At 42.1% G+C, this 18,016-nt stretch overlaps 1 protein-coding gene across 1 annotated transcript in view; it reads right to left on the bottom strand.

Annotated features, from left to right (window-relative positions):
* Nucleotides 1–11,283, bottom strand: part of LAMA1 (laminin subunit alpha 1) — an 89,687-nt gene extending 78,404 nt beyond the window's left edge. The window contains exon 1 of the mRNA XM_083748297.1: nt 11,093–11,283. Coding sequence (XP_083604423.1) covers nt 11,093–11,177 — 85 coding nt within the window. The 5' untranslated portion in view covers nt 11,178–11,283. The remainder of the gene's footprint in view (nt 1–11,092) is intronic.
* Between the last annotated feature and the right edge of the window lie 6,733 nt (nt 11,284–18,016).

Raw genomic sequence — 18,016 nt, forward strand, 5'->3', positions numbered from 1 at the left:
TTTCATTCAAGGATCCAACATGGTTTCATGATTGCTTTTACTATTCTGTTGTAAATCCTCCTTGAAGATCATTTTGGACTGAATGGTAAGGTATACAGTAGTTATAAAATCTCCTGCTACTGAAATTAACATGGACTTCCACATGCCTACAAAATCCATGGGCATACTGAAGCATACACAAACCTCTGGTGAGTAGCATTTAGTAAAATAACTGAACACCTATAATTTTCATTAAAATTAATAAAATAATTTCCCAAAGATGACACCTCAACATTCACTTTTTAACAACATTATTATGCACTATAGTTATCAGCCAGCATCCTTAACTACTGTCTCACTAGAGCCTCATAACAATTACAAGAATTGTATCCAAAGCTTCCTGTCCCACAGCATCTGAATTACATTTTAAAATGCTGACTCAGAAAAAGGTGATTTCTAGCTGGTTCTTGTTCTTTTGTAACTGCAGTCCTACGATATCTTTCTCATCTAATCAACTGGGCTTCAGGGTAGTTTGTAGTCTGATGTACCAAGTTTTTGTCATGCTTGCTCCTGTGAGGGCAGATCCCTTCCCTATTATCTGCACTGTGGATTCTTCCATCTGCCACCTCACATCTTGAAATGTCTTGCTGTACATCAGGTAAGCTGTTGATACGTTTTCCTTTAGTTTTCCCTGCTTATTTTGGGTTATCTGAGATTAGTTCTTGAATTACAACACTGCTGGTTTAACTACAGCATTAGTTACTACTCAGTGATACTCACTGGTGGAGGAACGGGAGTGCGAAGAGAGCGGACCACCCCCAGAGCCATGGCTCCATCTCTCCAATCCTTCCTGGCCCATAATTAGGATTTCTCTGCCTGGTTGTAATTCTATTCACACTTTCCTAGGTTCCATTGAACTAAATGGGATTTACTTCCAAGTATACATATTTAAGATTGCACAGTTAATTCAGAATATTCACACATTAAAAACTGAACAATTATTCATTCCTAATGTTTTAAAAGGAGTTCAGCAGAAGGCAGTAACACCAGTAACGTAATTCCATTTAAGTAAAAATGATGACTGAAGCTCTGAATGGTGAGGTGCGTGTTTATAGAAGTCCCACATAAATGTGGCTGATTATGGATATAATTTATGTGAAGTGCTTCGAATCCTTAGTGTGCTATAAAGTGCTCTGTTTTATTGGATTAAACTGCTACGGTACAGTTTTTACATGTGGTTCCAATAAAATGTGATGAATCCTCCTTCTCAACATGATACTAAGAAATAACAGTGGAATTCTCAGCATGATAAGAAATAAATAGATACAGTATGAATAACAGATGATTTTGGATATATTAGGATCAAAGGGAGGCAACGAAATTAATCTTGCTCCGTGTGCAATATGGACATAGAGGAGGCACCATCCAATTTGCAAAGCATTATGCAATCCTTTTGGTCAACATTCTGAAACAGCTAATTCCCAAGAGGAAGCAATAAAACAATCTGCCGCTGCTCAAGCATTTCTGAGTTTAAGGTGATATCACTAAAGCTCCCAGTCTAGACCCTTTCAAGTTACTGGCCACAGAAACCCCACAGAGAACTTTCCTGTCAGTTTAGCAATCACCACAGACTGCGGACCATAAAGTAAAGAAAACCCCCAGCATATGTATGGAGATAAAACAGTGATGAACACAGCCTTATCTCCCAAGATAAGTCTCGTGAAATATTTCAGAGTTTATGGGGGCGGGGGGGGGAGAGATACAGTGCTGAGGCGGGGAAAGGGTTATTATTTCAAAAGGTGTTTTCTCAATCAAACCTGTTTTTGAAACTTACAAAACAGTAAGTGACCATGGGTTGTATCCAATTCCTCTGGACCTTGTTTTTTAAAGAATAAGGAACCTAGATGGAAAGGATGAAAAAACTGAAGGCTCTTAATTATTCTTTGATATACAAAGTGAAGATTCTCAATGTTAATACAACAATATCATTTTGGCTATAAGGTAACTCATAGTGGAAGAGTTCTCACAATTTGATTTGCACATCTCCAAAAATAAAGTGAGTACTTCTGTATATCAAAGGATGATGAAGTGATCTCATATTGTAGCACTTTTTCTAGTTTATATACTACACTTCTTTGTTCTCTCTGGAAGATATCAGCATGGAGTGCATCAAGGACAACAGCTGTGGAGCCCTTCTATAAAACAAAAGCAACGGTGTTGAGGCTTTGGCTTCTTTTTTAGGATAAGCCCCCCCCCCCCAATTTAAAACCTGTAAATGGAAACCTAGTAACTAATATCCTGGTGGACATGGACAAATGTACATTATTTGTTGATGGCAAGGAGATTTTACATTAATCTTTAGCCTGCTTAGGACAGCATTCACACTATTCTTCTGTATCACACATACCTTTGCACTGTACAAGCAAAGCAAATACCTATTTTTCTTTACCTTAGGCTGAAAATAACTCTGGTTCACTTTCCAAGCCATGTTGGGTTCTAGCCCCATGTTGGGCCAAAGATTCCTGCATTGCAGGGGGTTTGACTAAATGACCCTTGTGGTCCCTTCCATCTCTGTAATTCTATGATGACACCATGGTAAACAGTAGTAGAAAGCTAGAAGAGGATCCTGAACTAGCTTACAGAATTAAGACAAGTGGTCCACACCAGGCTCAAGTCAAGCAACATTTAACATCGTATTAAGGAGCCAACAGAAACAAACAAAAAGTTTGTTTCACATAAACAAAGCAAGTTTGCACTCTTACATGTCTCTCAGTGGCTCACAGACAAAAATATGGCTAACTTAGCCCAATAGCTTGTCATATCATGTCCAAAGGCTGTGAGATTATAACTAGTTTAACTACCAAAAATATCAAAGACACCAGTAGGATTTGGAACACATTGTTATGCACATGGCAAGGGGGTCACACTGTTTAAATGTAAAACTCCAACTCAAATGTCTATGAAAGGCACTGAACAGCCCAGATGGTGTCCATAAATTTAATTTTATGCCTCTCTCTTTTTTGTTTAGGAAGATCTGCAGTTTTTCCAACCATGCCGTAAGTTGCATAGCAATTGGTTGAGCCATTAAAGTTACGGTATTTCACCTTCAACCTTTTTTTCCTACATTACTCCTAGCAAGTGTTTTAACAACCACATTTCCTCTTCCCACCCACCCCCACACCCTTCTATTCCATATGTATACCCATGATACCTCTTGGTCAGTATTAAATTATAATGAAATATGTTCCTTCCAGTTCTATCCCTTTGTTCTGAGATCCCCTTGTCTCTTATCCATACAGGTTACTTGTGTGAAAATATATATGCTTAAAATATATATGTGAGAATATTTAAGTTTACCTTGGGCCATGTAATAGACCTGCAAACTAATAATACCAGTTCTTAGAAATTGCTTTTCTAAACTGCTCAGTGTGCTTGATATACATCAATGCAGTAAGACTGATAATCACCTTTCAGCAAGGTTACTGAAAAGGTTAGGGAAAGTGCTATAAATACCCAGGGTCAGTTTAAGGCATGATGGGAAACCATGGTTTCCTTATTCATACACCATCTGGAAAAAGCTTCAGGCTTTTCTGTATTTCCCCTCCTTTCTCCTCCACATTCACGCACAAGTGGAGACTGAAGATTTTAGCTTAACTCGTGGCTACTCTGATCAGTTTAAGCCAGCCATCTTCAACCTTTTCATATGCAGGACCCACTATTAACCACACTGTGCATTGTGGGACCCATTTCTTAATATTTTACTATATATTTGCATAGTGGTAGTGCTTTTGCTGCAATCTGGATCAGGCCACAATCCACTAATGGGTCCTGCAGTAGTGGACTTTGGTATTTAAAATTTCAACAGTGCCTTGCGCAAGGGCAAAAATTGGATCCCTCCCTCGCCTCTCACCTTCCGTTTTGCTCAGTTCACTAGATCATAGTTATGTTGCCCTGCGATGCCCCCAGGCTCAGTGCCCTGTGTGGCAGAACCGGTCATGCTGCCCTAAACCCGCCTCTGTATCCTGATCTGACAAGCCACCTCCGGGTCCTTATTTCCGACAAGCAAGGATCAAACCATGGTTTACACAGCTGGTTTGTTCCCTAAGGAAAGCAGAAATGCACAAGCCCAGGGCTCACCAAGGCTCACACATGTAGTAGCTTCTCATTATAAGCAGACTGCAGGACTCTCTGCAAGCACTGGCGATAAGCTGATTCTTGGTGCTTAAAAAAGTCCTTCAATCAGCAATGCAGAGGGGGAAATGCTCAATTTATAGGAACATTTCCCCCTCTGCATAGCTGATTGGTGCCTTCTTAAAGCACCAAGAAGAGGCTTCAAAGGGCCTCCTTGAAATCACCAATCAGTATATCTGCAGTCACAGCAAACCTCCTTTGAACTTTGACAGGTTTCAATTATCTGGTGTCATTATGACATCAGGTGATCAATATGTGTGTGTGGCCCTACCCACCTGTCAAAGTTGACCAGTGGGGGATCTAGCATTCTGCCTCTGCATTAATACCCAAGTCAGTCCTAGTATTTTTATTAATCTGATTTACACCCAAGTCTATTCCATGTTTTTAGAGCAACTCCCAGCAGTTTTTCTTAATGATAATAGCAGGGAGCCAATAATTTAAGGAACTCAAGATGTTTAGGGGGTAAAATAAGAGTAAAACAAAACATTATTAGTCTAGTAGCCATTATATGTTGAAATCAAATGTTCCCAAATAACCATTTTTTAAGCATGTACCCATAATATGGAACCATGGTGAGGTCTAAGAGGATTTGACACAGCCACCTTTCTGAAGCTAAACAGGGTTTGAGTCTGGCTGGTACCTAGAGGAGAAGCTGCCTGGGAACCCTATGCTCCCACCTCTATTTCCATGATGGACAAAATGAAACTGGCAGAGGAAAGGAGTGCGGTGGGGGCAGCCCACCCCAGGTGTTATCCCTGAGGGTGGTTGACATCGCCGTGCCACCCCACTGGGATGCTGGCTGCAGGCGGCTAGCCCCACTCCCACGGGGCTACACCTCTGCAAAAGGATACAAATTCACTAAATAATGTATGGTGTATGGTTATATCCCCTATATTACAGGTGGGGGTGGAATATTTTGGATTTTGGTTCACGGTTGAGCTAAGATTTCTACTAAATACCCCTCAGGTTACATGTTAAAACATTAAGATTACACCCGTACCCATAGCAAAAGGAGATTTCTGGGTCAAAGGCCAGGGCAGATACGCAACCCAGTGCTGCAGCAAGCACAATGACCACAGACGGTCAAAACTGTTCTGCTATATTGCAAACATTTGTGAGAACATTAAAAACATACTTGCTGGCTAGAATCAAAGGAAACTATGCTTCAGAATATGGTCATCATAGCTAATGTTGTGGAGTTACTGCATAATCAGCGTTTTTAGCAAGGCAATGGCATTCTTACGTCTTAAAGCTCCTTTGTTTGCTGTCAGGAAATATGCACCCACATAATGAAAAGCAGGAAATGCTGAAGAGACTATTTCACCCAACATTATTTTCAATGGTAATCAAGCACATATATTTTGGCTGTCACCAGTAACAGGTTTCATTAGGTAATGGAAATGACTTGAGTAGCTGTCTTAGTAATGCAAGAAACTAGGTTTTGTTAATTTTATGTTATTTTGAGTTTCAGCTGTGTTTATCTTCAGCAAAAGCAATGTAGGCATTTGAATTTTCCCCACATTCTTGGGATTGCTTCTGGATTAGCATCTTCAGATAAAAAAAGGAATGCTGCATTCTGTAAACCAGTTGCAATGATTTGATAGCCACAAAATTCCAGTAATGGGCAGACATGCTTATCTGTTATCTGAATGAATGAAAAGTGTGGTCTTCTGCCCAAATCATAAAAAATGAGGAAGGTTTTTTTCCCCCCAGAAGAAAACTGAGAAGTTGCAGTGTGTATTTAAAGGGAATAATCAAGACTCTTGATTATAACAACAGAGATGTGTGGTGTGTGGACTCAAAAACTCTCTCATGTGCACACATGATTCATATATATATTCCCTTTAATTTCAGTGGAGGTGCAACTCTGCATACACATTACTTGTACATGCAGCATAGGTGAACCGATTAGGAAAATGCTATGTGTATTCTTCAATGCACATACAGTGGTGCCCCGCAAGATGAATGCCTCGCAAGACGGAAAACTCGCTAGATGAAAGGGTTTTCCGTTTTTTGAGCTGCTTCGCAAGACGAATTTCCCTATGGGCTTGCTTCGCAAGACGAAAACATCTTGCAAGTTTGTTTCCTTTTTCTTAACACTGTTAATACAGTTGCGACTTGACTTCAAGGAGCAACTCATAGAACGCAGTGTACATAGTAGCCTTTTTTGAGGTTTTTAAAGACTTTGGTGATTTTTGAAGCTTTTCCAAAACTTCTTTTGCAGCCATTTGGTAAGTTAAGCTTTTAAAACTTTTTGGGGGGGGGTTGGATTTTGGGTTGGGGTGTTTGGAATTCAAGGACTTGGTGTTGGGGAGGGGTTTGCAAGAATCTGGAAGCTTGGTGTTTTTCCCCCCTGCATTTTTATGATTTTCTGTGACCATTGGGCCACTCTGCTGTTTTTTTTAAAAAAATCTGGGTTTGAATTTTGAAATGCTCTTTACAGTATGTGTGACTTTAAAGAGCACTTAATAAACTCTTGTTGTACCAAATTTGGCTTTGTTTGGACTTTTTTTGACCATAGGAACACATTAATTGATTTTCAATGCATTCCTATGGGATTTCATGCTTCGCAAGACGAAAAATTCGCTAGATGAAAAAATTCGTTGAACGAATTAATTTCGTCTTGCGAGGCACCACTGTATGTGGTCCAAGATAAGGTTGAATACGCATATTATCTGGGGAAAGAGGTAACATGCTTTTACCTTGATACTCAGGACCTGAGTCTATCTTTGCCCAACTCCATTATAATGTCCCCAAAGAGACAATATATAATTGCGGCACTCAGCAATTAAGACCATTCATGCAAAAAGGTTGTGCTTTCTGCCTAACCTTGAATATGGATGTCACCCAATATTGTCAGTTTCAGAAGAATCTATGAGAAAAGATTTTGTGCTGGTTATAAAATGCTTTATAAACAACGGCCTTCCTGTTCACCTATCTGATGCCAGTTCGGGAGTGGCACAGGAAAAATGAAAATAAAGACTGGCACTTTATACAGACAGGCACTTTATACAACTCATCACAAGGATACGGAGCTTTCATTGGGCACTACAGAAAGGAGGATGAAGAACAGTCTTCTCTCTTGGCTCAAAGTCTCATATAAGATTTAAAGATGATTACAGAGGCACCAGATATCAGGCTGTAAGAGCTTAAAATTCTTCTTGCTTGTTTACAGGTCCATAAAGTCTTTGCTTTCTAGTTTGTTTAGCAGGGTCACTAAGTTGTCTGTTTCCTCATGTCTTGCCTCATTAAGAAGATAGCCCAGAGATGCAAATCCCAGATGACACAAACCACGTGATGCATCATACCTTCTTTGTAGGATATTGCTTAACTCATTTCCTGTACAGCACAAAAACCCATCACTGTTTTAATGTTATCAACAGAAGTCAAATAAAGATTTCAGCAGATTCTTATGTGCCAACTGCTATTTTATCTGGGTCAAATTTATCTCAGATTAGAATTTTGACCAAGAAATGTTCACTTATTACTATTAATGATTAAAATTTTCAGTTCCCACATGCGGTCATCTCTAAAAACAAACACAGCAAATAAGTACCCAGAATGCCAATGGGCCTAACAGCTAGAATGTTTCCGGAATTGTCATGTTCAAATATGTCTAACAACTTGTTGGATTTATTATGCCTATACACTTTTAAACCCACCCTTAATGTAATTTGAAGAAACAACCAGTGCTTCTTTCTTTCACTACACATTCAACACTATTTTTCATGTGATGTAACACCTACACTACACAAAACTTGTGATTCTCCAGATGTTGTTCAAATCCATCTGCCATCAGCCCCAGTCAACATGTTCAATGGGCAGACATGGGAGTTGCAGTTCCGCAAGTTCCCCATCTCTGCAATAGAGAAACAACTGCATTTCCACTTTCACACATGGTGCCATTTCCGGTTTGATACAAATACAGCGGTACCTCGGGTTAAGAACTTAATTTGTTCTGGAGGTCCGTTCTTAACCTGAGGTACTACTTTGGCTAATGGGGCCTCCTGCTGCCACCGCGCTGCCTCCACCCGATTTCTGTTCTCATCCTAAAGCAAAGTTCTTAACCTGAGGTACTATTTCTGGGTTAGCGGAGTGTAACCTGAAGCGCCTGTAACCAGAGGTACCACTGTATATCAACCATGCCTTTAAAGTGGGGATGCTCCCATACTCACTATTAACAGCTTAATGCACATAGCCAAGGTAGATCTGTATCCTTTGTATGTGACTAGCAAAGAATTACAAAATAATGCAGGATCCATTTAGGCAAATAAAGCCCCCCAAGATTCCACTGGTGCACAAAACATGTGCGTTGTACCAAAACACATACACACACTACTCCTTATGCACTAGTCCAGAGCACCCAGCTGCTTAACAATGCTTGCGATGGTGATTTTAACACTGCCTTGACCATGTGCTACATATTCGTCTTCATCTGTCCTTTCTGCTGTGCCTTATTCTTTATTTCATCACACTTGCAGCTCTACCAGACTAATTGAACTGAGGCCCCAGGGCAAGTCTTTTGAATGGGCTAATCTGTCATTGGTAAAATTGAGAGGAACTGGCTCATAAGTAACTTCAGCTGGCCCTCTTGCATCTTTTAACAACTCACCCAAATGATTTATCCATAGGAGCAGGGAAACTATGGAAGAGGGAACTGGAATATTGTACATCAGTTGCTGGAGTAGAATTCTGAAAATGTATGTTTCCATTCATGGAAGCTGATCCTTAGTTCTCAATGAGGTGACTAGTCCAGCATTAGCTCACACATTGGAACACATGCCTCATGCAGAGCTAATGTATGTGCCAGGCCCAATGCTTTAGAGAAGACGTAGCACTAGGGTCTTAATAATGTGTGTCAATAAATTAATTAAGGCTACATTCTTATACCAATTTACCTCACAGGGATTAAGTTTCAATGAGGCATATATTGGATTGTGCTGTCAGTTAAAGTATTCATGAAATAACTAGCAAAGCAATTATGACATCAGTATGACCCAATGTGACCTTTCCCTATATTATGAGTAGCCAACGTGGTTGCCTTAATGCGGACTACAACTCCCTTTGTGCCTGGTGATTGGTCCTGCTGACTGAGACTGCTGGGAGTTGGAGTCCAACAGCATCTGGATGGTGACACATTGGCTAACCCTGCATGACTAGTAGTGTGCCAATGGATGAAAGAGCACATTTTGCCACCATCATGATGGGAGACATAGATAAAGCAACATACGCTTCCAGCCTGGCTACAGATTGCCTCTTATGCCTTCCTAACTTCGGTGTAGAAATTCTGCCAGAAATTTAACTCAGTATGCATGAATGCAATCTCTGCGACTTACAATCTGCTGAGAATTACTTCTTTCATATGTGATACACGCTGCAAAAATGTCGTGTTTCTCTCTCTTTTTTTAAGGGTTTCCAGCCATCCTAGACACAGAATGTACATATTAATGAATTTTCCCAAGCTCTGTTTCTCTCACCCTCCAGCCCCAATAATAAGGCATGCCATCATCATCTACTCTGAATGGCTGACTACACACTTGCTTCAGCGCCACACAAAAGCAGTTTGATGAAATGTGTCCTTTCCCTGGGACCCCATAGTTCACGTGCATCATTAGTCTGGGATGCAGTAGCCCTTTTGCAGCCTGTGGGTGAGTGCCAGATCCTATCTATCTAATCCTCAAAGTGGCTGGAAGCAAAAATCCAGAAACAAGGCGTTTGGGGGCAGGGAAAAGCCCAGCATCCTCCAGGAGATACAATGGCAAGTGAACCCCCCTCCTAGCAGTCCTGAATGCCTGACTCTGTCCATCCAGAAAGAAAAGAACAGTTTGAGGAGGGAGGGGTAAGTCTGTCAAGTTTGGCTCCTTGTCCTTGTTAGGAGACAATGAGGGAGCATTTGTGAAAAGCATCCCCCCCCCCCCAAATAATCACATGTTGATCTGGAAGCAGGCCAACAGCATCAAACTATTAAAAAACTTTTTTTTAAAATGCCAAGAAAGTTTTTCATACAAAAAACCGTAACAAAGAAAATCTCTTGAGTTCCACCCAAATGTGTAGGGGGAATCCCAAACCAGTTGATTTCCCCCTCACTTCAAAGCCTTCTCCCTACCCCTAAAAAAGTTTCATCTGCCACAAAGCAAATCGGCGGCCCCTTCATCCTCAACAGCTAAGGCGAGCACTGGAATCCACTTCACCGCCAGCAGAGGAGATGAAAGAAAAGGCAGGGGAGGAAAAGAGAAGAGGGGAAGAAGGGGGATGCAAATTGCAAACAGAAAGTCCTGGAAGAAGAAGAGAGAGGAGGCGAGAAAGCCAAACGGGGAGCCATTGGGAAAGGCCAGGGGAAGAAGGATCCCGGCCACAGCTGGGACGGAGGACTTTGACCCACACCAACACACATCTACCAAAAGTGCAAAATAAACCAGAGACGCGCCCAGCCAAGTCTCCCATAGTGGCACCATCTGCTTTCTTCAAGCGAGACAAGAAGCTACATTCTAAACACGTGGTAGCCAGACAATAATGGCTCTTATTTATTTTTAATCTGGTGGCATCGCCAGGGGTTTCTCTCCCTAACGAGAGAAATCCCAATCCAGGCTTCACGTGCATTTTTGCCCCTACAAGAACCACGTCCCTCGGGCAGCGCTCCTGGGCAGCCACCAGAAACAGGCTGGTCGCACCTTGCCTTTGCAAACCACCCAGAGGACGTCGAAGTGAGTGACCCGAGGTGGCGAGGAATGCCTGAAGGCGTCGCATCCTCCAAGTGGGATAGCCCAGCGAGGCGGCGGGGGAGGAAAGCCGGAGTCCATTTTTGCACGTGTTGCAACGGCACCCTTCGCACGTGCTCGGCCGGCCACCCCCCACCCCGCCCGGCACTGCCATTATGGGGCGGGGGGAGTCCCTCAAGTCCCGACCGGCGCGGCTTCCTCACCTCGGAGCTGGCCGTCGGCCACGGCGAAGAGCAGCGAAGCCAGGAGCGCCAGTTGCCAGGAGGAGCAGCAGCAGCACCAGCCCATCTTCGTCCCCCGGGGATTGTTCGGCGGCGGCGGCAGCAGCTCCACAGGTGGAAGCGCGGGAAGCCTCAGCCTGAGAGGAAAGTTTCCCCGGAGCCTTTTTGTTGCTGCTGCTTCGCCCAGCGCGCCAATCCCCCCCCCTCCTCCTCCTCCCCTCCCTCAGCCCACCCCTTTATTGCCGCCCGCCTCTGCCGCCCCCTGCGGCAAGTGAGCCTTCCGTCCCTCGAAAGCGGAGAGAGGGTCGGGCAGATACCATTCCCCAAAGGGCGGGGTTCTCCCAGAGGGCTCGGGACTGGCTCCTCCTCTGGGAACCCGCGAGTCAAGAAAGCTGCCGTCCAAAGGCTCCAGCCCAAGATTCCCAGGGCGGTGTTTGGACTACCCGAGCCCCTTCCCAGCCACAGCGTCGTCCCTTCCCTCTCTCCATCTCCCACCCCCACCCCGCTCGTGGTTCGCTCCAGCAGTAGCTGGGGTAGGCGCAGGGGAGACACATTCTTGAGCCGCTCAGAGCTATTTTAAGCCGACGTGCCGCGACCCCCCCCCCCAAAAAAAAAGAGAAATCTCCCGAGGAAACAAGAACAATGACTGTAGAGCCGCTTGCGTTTAGTTACGTTGCAAGCTTTGCATTCAACTCAAGGAATCCGTTGTGAGACAGGGTGTTTTGAACACGAAGAATATGCTCTATCCTATCCATGTGAAATGCCCACCCCGGGACATTCTGTGTTACAAAGGAGAAGTGGCGGCGGGAGACAGAGAAACATCAATATACAATGTTCATTTAATTCCACTGTGTATCCGAAGCCATAACAGAAAAGTTGCTCTCTCACCTTGGAGCTTGATTTGAGCTGCAATTTAGAACCAGAACTTGTTTTCACGTTTGGAAGGATATCCGCAACTTATGAAAAGTGCATTTTTAGGAGTGCACCCCAAAGTTGGCAGTTGCACACCTGACATCAGGGGGCAGAGCTTTGTAGATCAGCTGGTGGAGTTCTGATGTAGGCTGATGGGCACCAGCGCCTCTTTATAAATTAAGCAGCAGGGGCCAAATGTAGGGGCAGGCAGGGCCCAAGCCTGAGGTGCCTGGCTTGGGATCAGGGAGCCTGCCACTCAAATCTCACATATCTAGTACCAACATTTTATCTTCACATTTAAAGCTGACAACACCTTTTTAAAAACCTCATTGCCTATGCAATACCTAGTATCATGAGTGATGGTGATCCAGATACATGTATGCAAATATGTTGCCTTCTATAACAAAGTTAAGCCATGCATCATAGTTGTGAAATGGGCTACAACTGTGATAATAAAGAAAATATTCTAAATATATTAAACCAATAGAGTGAATGTGATAGATGCTCCTTGCCTAGGGTGCTGTTTGATGTAGGAGCAAGTCACGGCCACTCCACCCATTGTCACATGTCCTGATGATGGGCACCCTTAAATTGCCTCTTAAGATTTAGAATGCATTTCTGTGAAAAAATTGAGTTGGGTAGACAGGAAGTAGGTAGTTACCTGAATACTCATTGAACTTAAAACTATGGTTCCATGTAGATCTTTAGCATGAGATAACTAAAAAGTTGGATCTGAATGGAAACTCAGTGGTTGAAAAAAAATCAGTCTAAAACAATAGATGAACCAAGACAAAGCTGCAGAATATGCATTTATAACATGGTTCACATGTTCATGGAAACTGACAGTAAACCACATAAATGTTTCTCCATTTTGTACCATATTGTATTATTAGGCAGAGACAGGGAGCAGTGACGAGGTATTGCAAACTGTCCCCTTCCCTCTAAGAAAGTTTATTGCTCTCACATGCAATACTAGATGATGATTCATTATCACTACTGATGTACCATTCAAATACCAGAACATTTAATGGCTTCTGGACATTTAATGGAATCTTATTTTGCATTAGGCGCCAAAATGGTATTTTGCACTGGCCCAACTTGTGGTTAAGAGAGAAGCTGGTTTTCTGACTGTGTCCCCATTATATTGGGGGGTGCTTCAGAATCCTGTCCAAAATATATTAGGTTGCGATTCTGTTAAAGCATCTGTGACAATGAAATTATAGATTTCTACATACTTTCTGGTTGTGAGTTGAAAGGCATTGTGAATCTAATCTGAAATAATTCTAGAGTTTGCTTTAAGATAATTCCATCATTAAATTTGCCTTAGTGTTTGATGACCTGGTATCTTGCTATCTTGATGAGTAAGAAAAGACAACTTGCAAATGTATTCAGTATAAACTGAAGGCTGGGTAAGGGGGATTTAGTAATTTATAAAGATTGTGTTTCTGTGTAAACAAGAGCTGTTGATTAGAGTCATGTTACTAAGAATGAGAAACATGTGGAATCAGAACCTAATTAGGAGTCTCAAGAGATAAATTCTCTTGCTGATTTTTATCATCAGTCTCTGCACTGAGACAAGTAAAAAAAAACTTTTCAGGTGTGCTTGAGTTGCTATCACTGACTCAACATTTTAGCTGTTCATTTACCATGACAATATTCTTCTATCTTTCATCTCCTGCCTAGCGGCTTTGAGTGTGCTTCTATTTAAGTCTTAATTTTAAATGCAGCAGTACCACACCAACCTCATTTGGGATAGATCAGCCTCATATAACCAACATGTGTATCTCTAATTAATGCATGAGGGGGTTAAGACCATAGAGTAAACTGTCCTGCCAGGCTTAGCTATGTCACACACCCTCACCTTTGGGAGGAAGGGATACTAAGCTCTTTGTTATCTCTCATTCCACAGTGTGAATCCTACCTGTAAGGAGATCAAAGCTGCATGCTCCAAGTTCAGACCATGTGGCTTTAGCAAGCCATCTTTGTGTTTCTATACCAATAATTTAGAAACATTTACCATTTTGCAACTAAGTTATACTGCCAATCTTTTCTTTCTGCCATATAGAAAAGCACATGAATCTGACCTTTGAAGAATTTGTAAATAAATCATTTTTAAGTTACCAAATGTGTGGTCTCTTTCTAGTGCTGTTTTTCTAGAAAAAGAAGTGCTGGAATTCACAATGAACATCTCCCTTGTTCTTTTATAATGGCAATGGTGCCCACCTGAGGTGCTGGAATTGAGTTCCGGCAAGATCCAGCGGGGGAAAAAGCCCTGTTTCTTTCTATGCTAAAGGAAGTGGGGGACTTTGGAAGCAATTTAGAAGTGGATATTTCAAAGGTCTAACAGTCCATGTTTCCATGTTTTACTTTGCTACTAGTTTCAATGGCTATCAGCCACCACTGATGACCAGTCAACAGCATAGTATTCTCTGCTTAAGGCAGAAGTAAGAAACCTGTGGGCCTCTGGCTGTTGTTGAACTTCAGCTCCAGCCAGCATGGACAACAGTCAGGAATGATAGGAGCCGTAGTTCAATAATATCTGGAGGACCACAGGTCTCCTTTCATTAGCATGAAATAAACCAAGACATATAGTGTCACGTTTCACTTGTTTAAAGGGATCTGAGACCCAAGGGTCCAGGGAGAATCAAAATTACTGAAAACACTGGGAGGTGATGTCCAAGTCTCTCCCCCCCCCCTCACACACACACACACACGCAAAAGCTCTATGATGGTTCTCTGTTGATTGACCTTGCATGTAAAGAAGCTCAGGCCTGAAGTGATACAGGACCACTCCAAAGCCAGTGTTGGCCCAGCTCCTGACAGTTAAAACCAAGGTGGGCCTTCTGTGAACCCTTTCAGCTGATTAATTCACAAAGAGAACACAACAGGACTTTCTAAATCATTCTCCTTACCAGTGGAACTCATTGTCCAAAATATAGCTGACTCATTGCCCAAAATATAGCAAGGTAAACTATTCTTTTCAGGAAATTTCTGACAGGTTATTTTGGTTTAAAAACATTCATTACTGTTTTATGTTATATAAAAACTGATATTTTATTAGGTTTGTATGATTTTACTGATTGATATGTATTAAAGTATAACAAGCCATTCAGCATTATCATTTGATTATTGCCTCTCTTTGCATAACCAGCAAAAAAGTGGCTTAATTTCCCTTGCAGATTAAACCGAAATGTTGCATTTTCTGAAGAATCATTCAAACCAGTTCTATAAAACACAGTATCTTTATTTTTGTTCTTAAAGTTATTACCTCTACTGAAAGTGTCAATGTTAGAAAGTTATTTAAAAGCTAGGCATAGAAGATTCCCCCCACCCCTCAGTATCTTGTTCCATTTAATTGCGGGCTTGCAACAGTTGTATCATATTTTAAACAGGCTCTTGTGAATAAAGTATATTCTTTGAAATTGTTGCTTTATTCACTATTTATTTACTGTGGAAAAAATATGTAGTAAAAGGCCAATGCCATTTGGGTGCAGGGTCTATGCAACTCCCATTTTGGCTCAGGAGGTAACAAAATGAAATGAAAATCCTTACCTATTCAAGGTGAAGGCAGGAACCATCATCCTCACCCATTTGACTTCATGATATTATCACACATGGTGTGAGTCTCTTGATTCTCTCTGACCTCTCAGTGGCACTTGATACCACCAACTGCAGCATTCTTCTGGGACACCTGGCAGAACAGATCCTGGTGGCACTGTACTGAACTAGATCCTATCCTGAGGGGTAGGACCCAGAAGGTGGGTCTGGAGGACTATTTGGATTGTGGTTCATGGAGCTCTACAGGATTCCATTCTATCCCCTAAACTGCATTAATGTCTGCATGAAATCCCTGGGTTGAAGACATTTGGAGACTGGGCTGTGAAGTCATCAGTACATTGATGAGGCCCAGCTGTTTCTCATTTGCATCTGATCCTAGGGAGGCAGTGGAAACACTGTTAGCTATGAAAGTCTGGATGGACTAGCTGAAGCAATCCAGACAAGACAGAAGTACTGTTGGCAGGCGGGCCACCAGAGGGAAGACAATGCTTCTTGCCTTTAGTCTTATTTGGCTTTGTGATGTCAAACCACCAGGAAACTCCTCCTATTTGGAGAATGATTGCAGGGCCAAAGGCACAGGTTAGGGAAATTGTTGATGCACCACCCACTCTGCTGGCTAACAACTTCTCTGATAGTGATAGTGGTCCTGGGCAACTTCAACATCCATGCTGAGGATGTCTCAGGCCATAAGATTTCATGGCAAACATGGGACTTTCTCAAAGGGTCATTAGTCCAACACCCGCTCAATTTGGCCTTTGCTCCAAATGGGAAGAGGAGCGGTCTGGAAGTAGAAGGGGTAGATACTGCCCCATTGTCATGGTCAGACCAATTTGTGGTGATGTTTGGTCTAGCCTTTTCCACCTCAGAGGTGGGGACCTGTTCAGATGGTCTGCCCTTGGAGGCTGATGGAATTTAATGGACTCCTGATGGCTCAGGAAGACTTCCCAGTGGAGAGAGCAAGTGCTCCTGTTGAAGCTTTTGTTTTACAGCAGAACAGTGAAGTGAGGACAGCAATTGGCACAATTATTTCTAAAGGTTCTCTCTAATGCAGGCATCCACAACCTTCGGCTCTCCTATCATCCCTGACCACTGTTCCTGTTAGCTAGGGATCATGGGAGTTGTAGGCCAAAACATCTGGAGGGCCGCAGGTTGGGGATGCCTGCTCTAGTGCTATAGAGATTGCATTGCTCCCTGGGATTTCAGGTTTGATGAAGCAGACTGTGTGGATTTTTAATGGCTATATAGTAATAATTAATCTATTAGTTTGTCAGGTATTTAACAAAAAGACAAACGTAACAGTATTTGGCAAAGGGTAGATATTTTTTATTGCACTGTATTCCAGTTATAGTTAAAATAACTTTTTCTTTTTCCTTCCTCTACACCTGTGGTTCCTAGTTAGTTAAGTACTGCAGACCCCTTGTTTTTCAAAAGCCAAGGCAAGCTTTTGAAAATGTTGATATCTCTTAGGTAGTTTTTGTTACATGAATGGTGCCACAGACCCACTGGGGTTCTCAGACCACCAGTTGGAAACCACTGCTCTACGCGATCGTCTCTCAATTCTTTTGGAAGCTTGCTTAAATACCGGTAATATTCCTCACGAACAAAATAAAAAAATTCCTTCCAGTAGCACCTTAAAGACCAACTAAGTTAGTTCTTGGTATGAGCTTTTGTGTGCATGCACACAAAAGCTCATACCAAGAACTAACTTAGTTGGTCTTTAAGGTGCTACTGGAAGGAATTTTTTTATTTTGTTTTGACTATGGCAGACCAACACGGCTACCTATCTGTAACTGAATCTTCCTCAAGAAATGCTTCAGACTTTTTCTTTTGAATGAAGTGTGGATATCCACTAGATGGCACTGTTTGATTGCACTGTTAAAGCAGCATGTCCCAGAGAGATTATATAAGCAATTACAATTTGTAGCAAAATATATGGCAGAGGAAAAATTACAGCAACAAATCTACCATGCTCTCAACATTAAATCATCAGGAACATAATATGGCCTATGGCCAATATGGAAATAAAACTGAACCGAACCATTTCTCAAGTAGTGGAAATCATCAGGAACATAATAATGACATACCTGTACATAATGCTAGAATCCATTGGTAAAATGTTGTCCACAAGATGTGAGAAATATCCAGCTTACTATGAAATATTTCCCCTGCAAAATATGTGTGGATACACAATATAGAGATTGGCCACTTTCATGCTTATAGTACATGGGTGGAAATTGGTACCATGTATGCTGAATCAAGTTGAGTGTGGGTTTTTTTTACAAGATTTATACCTCAGTAGTGAGAGGACAGGAAGTGGCCTTGCAGTTATGTGTTCTTTATGATGCTGAAGTTGCTTCCTGGTTCCCAAACCCTTATTTAACAAAGAGCTGTGTGAATAGCCTAAATCGTTTATTTGACTCAACACCACAAAACATG

This window comes from Podarcis gaigeae (genome assembly GCF_964106915.1).
Source record: "Podarcis gaigeae genome assembly, chromosome: 7".
Taxonomy (NCBI): Eukaryota; Metazoa; Chordata; class Lepidosauria; order Squamata; family Lacertidae; genus Podarcis; species Podarcis gaigeae.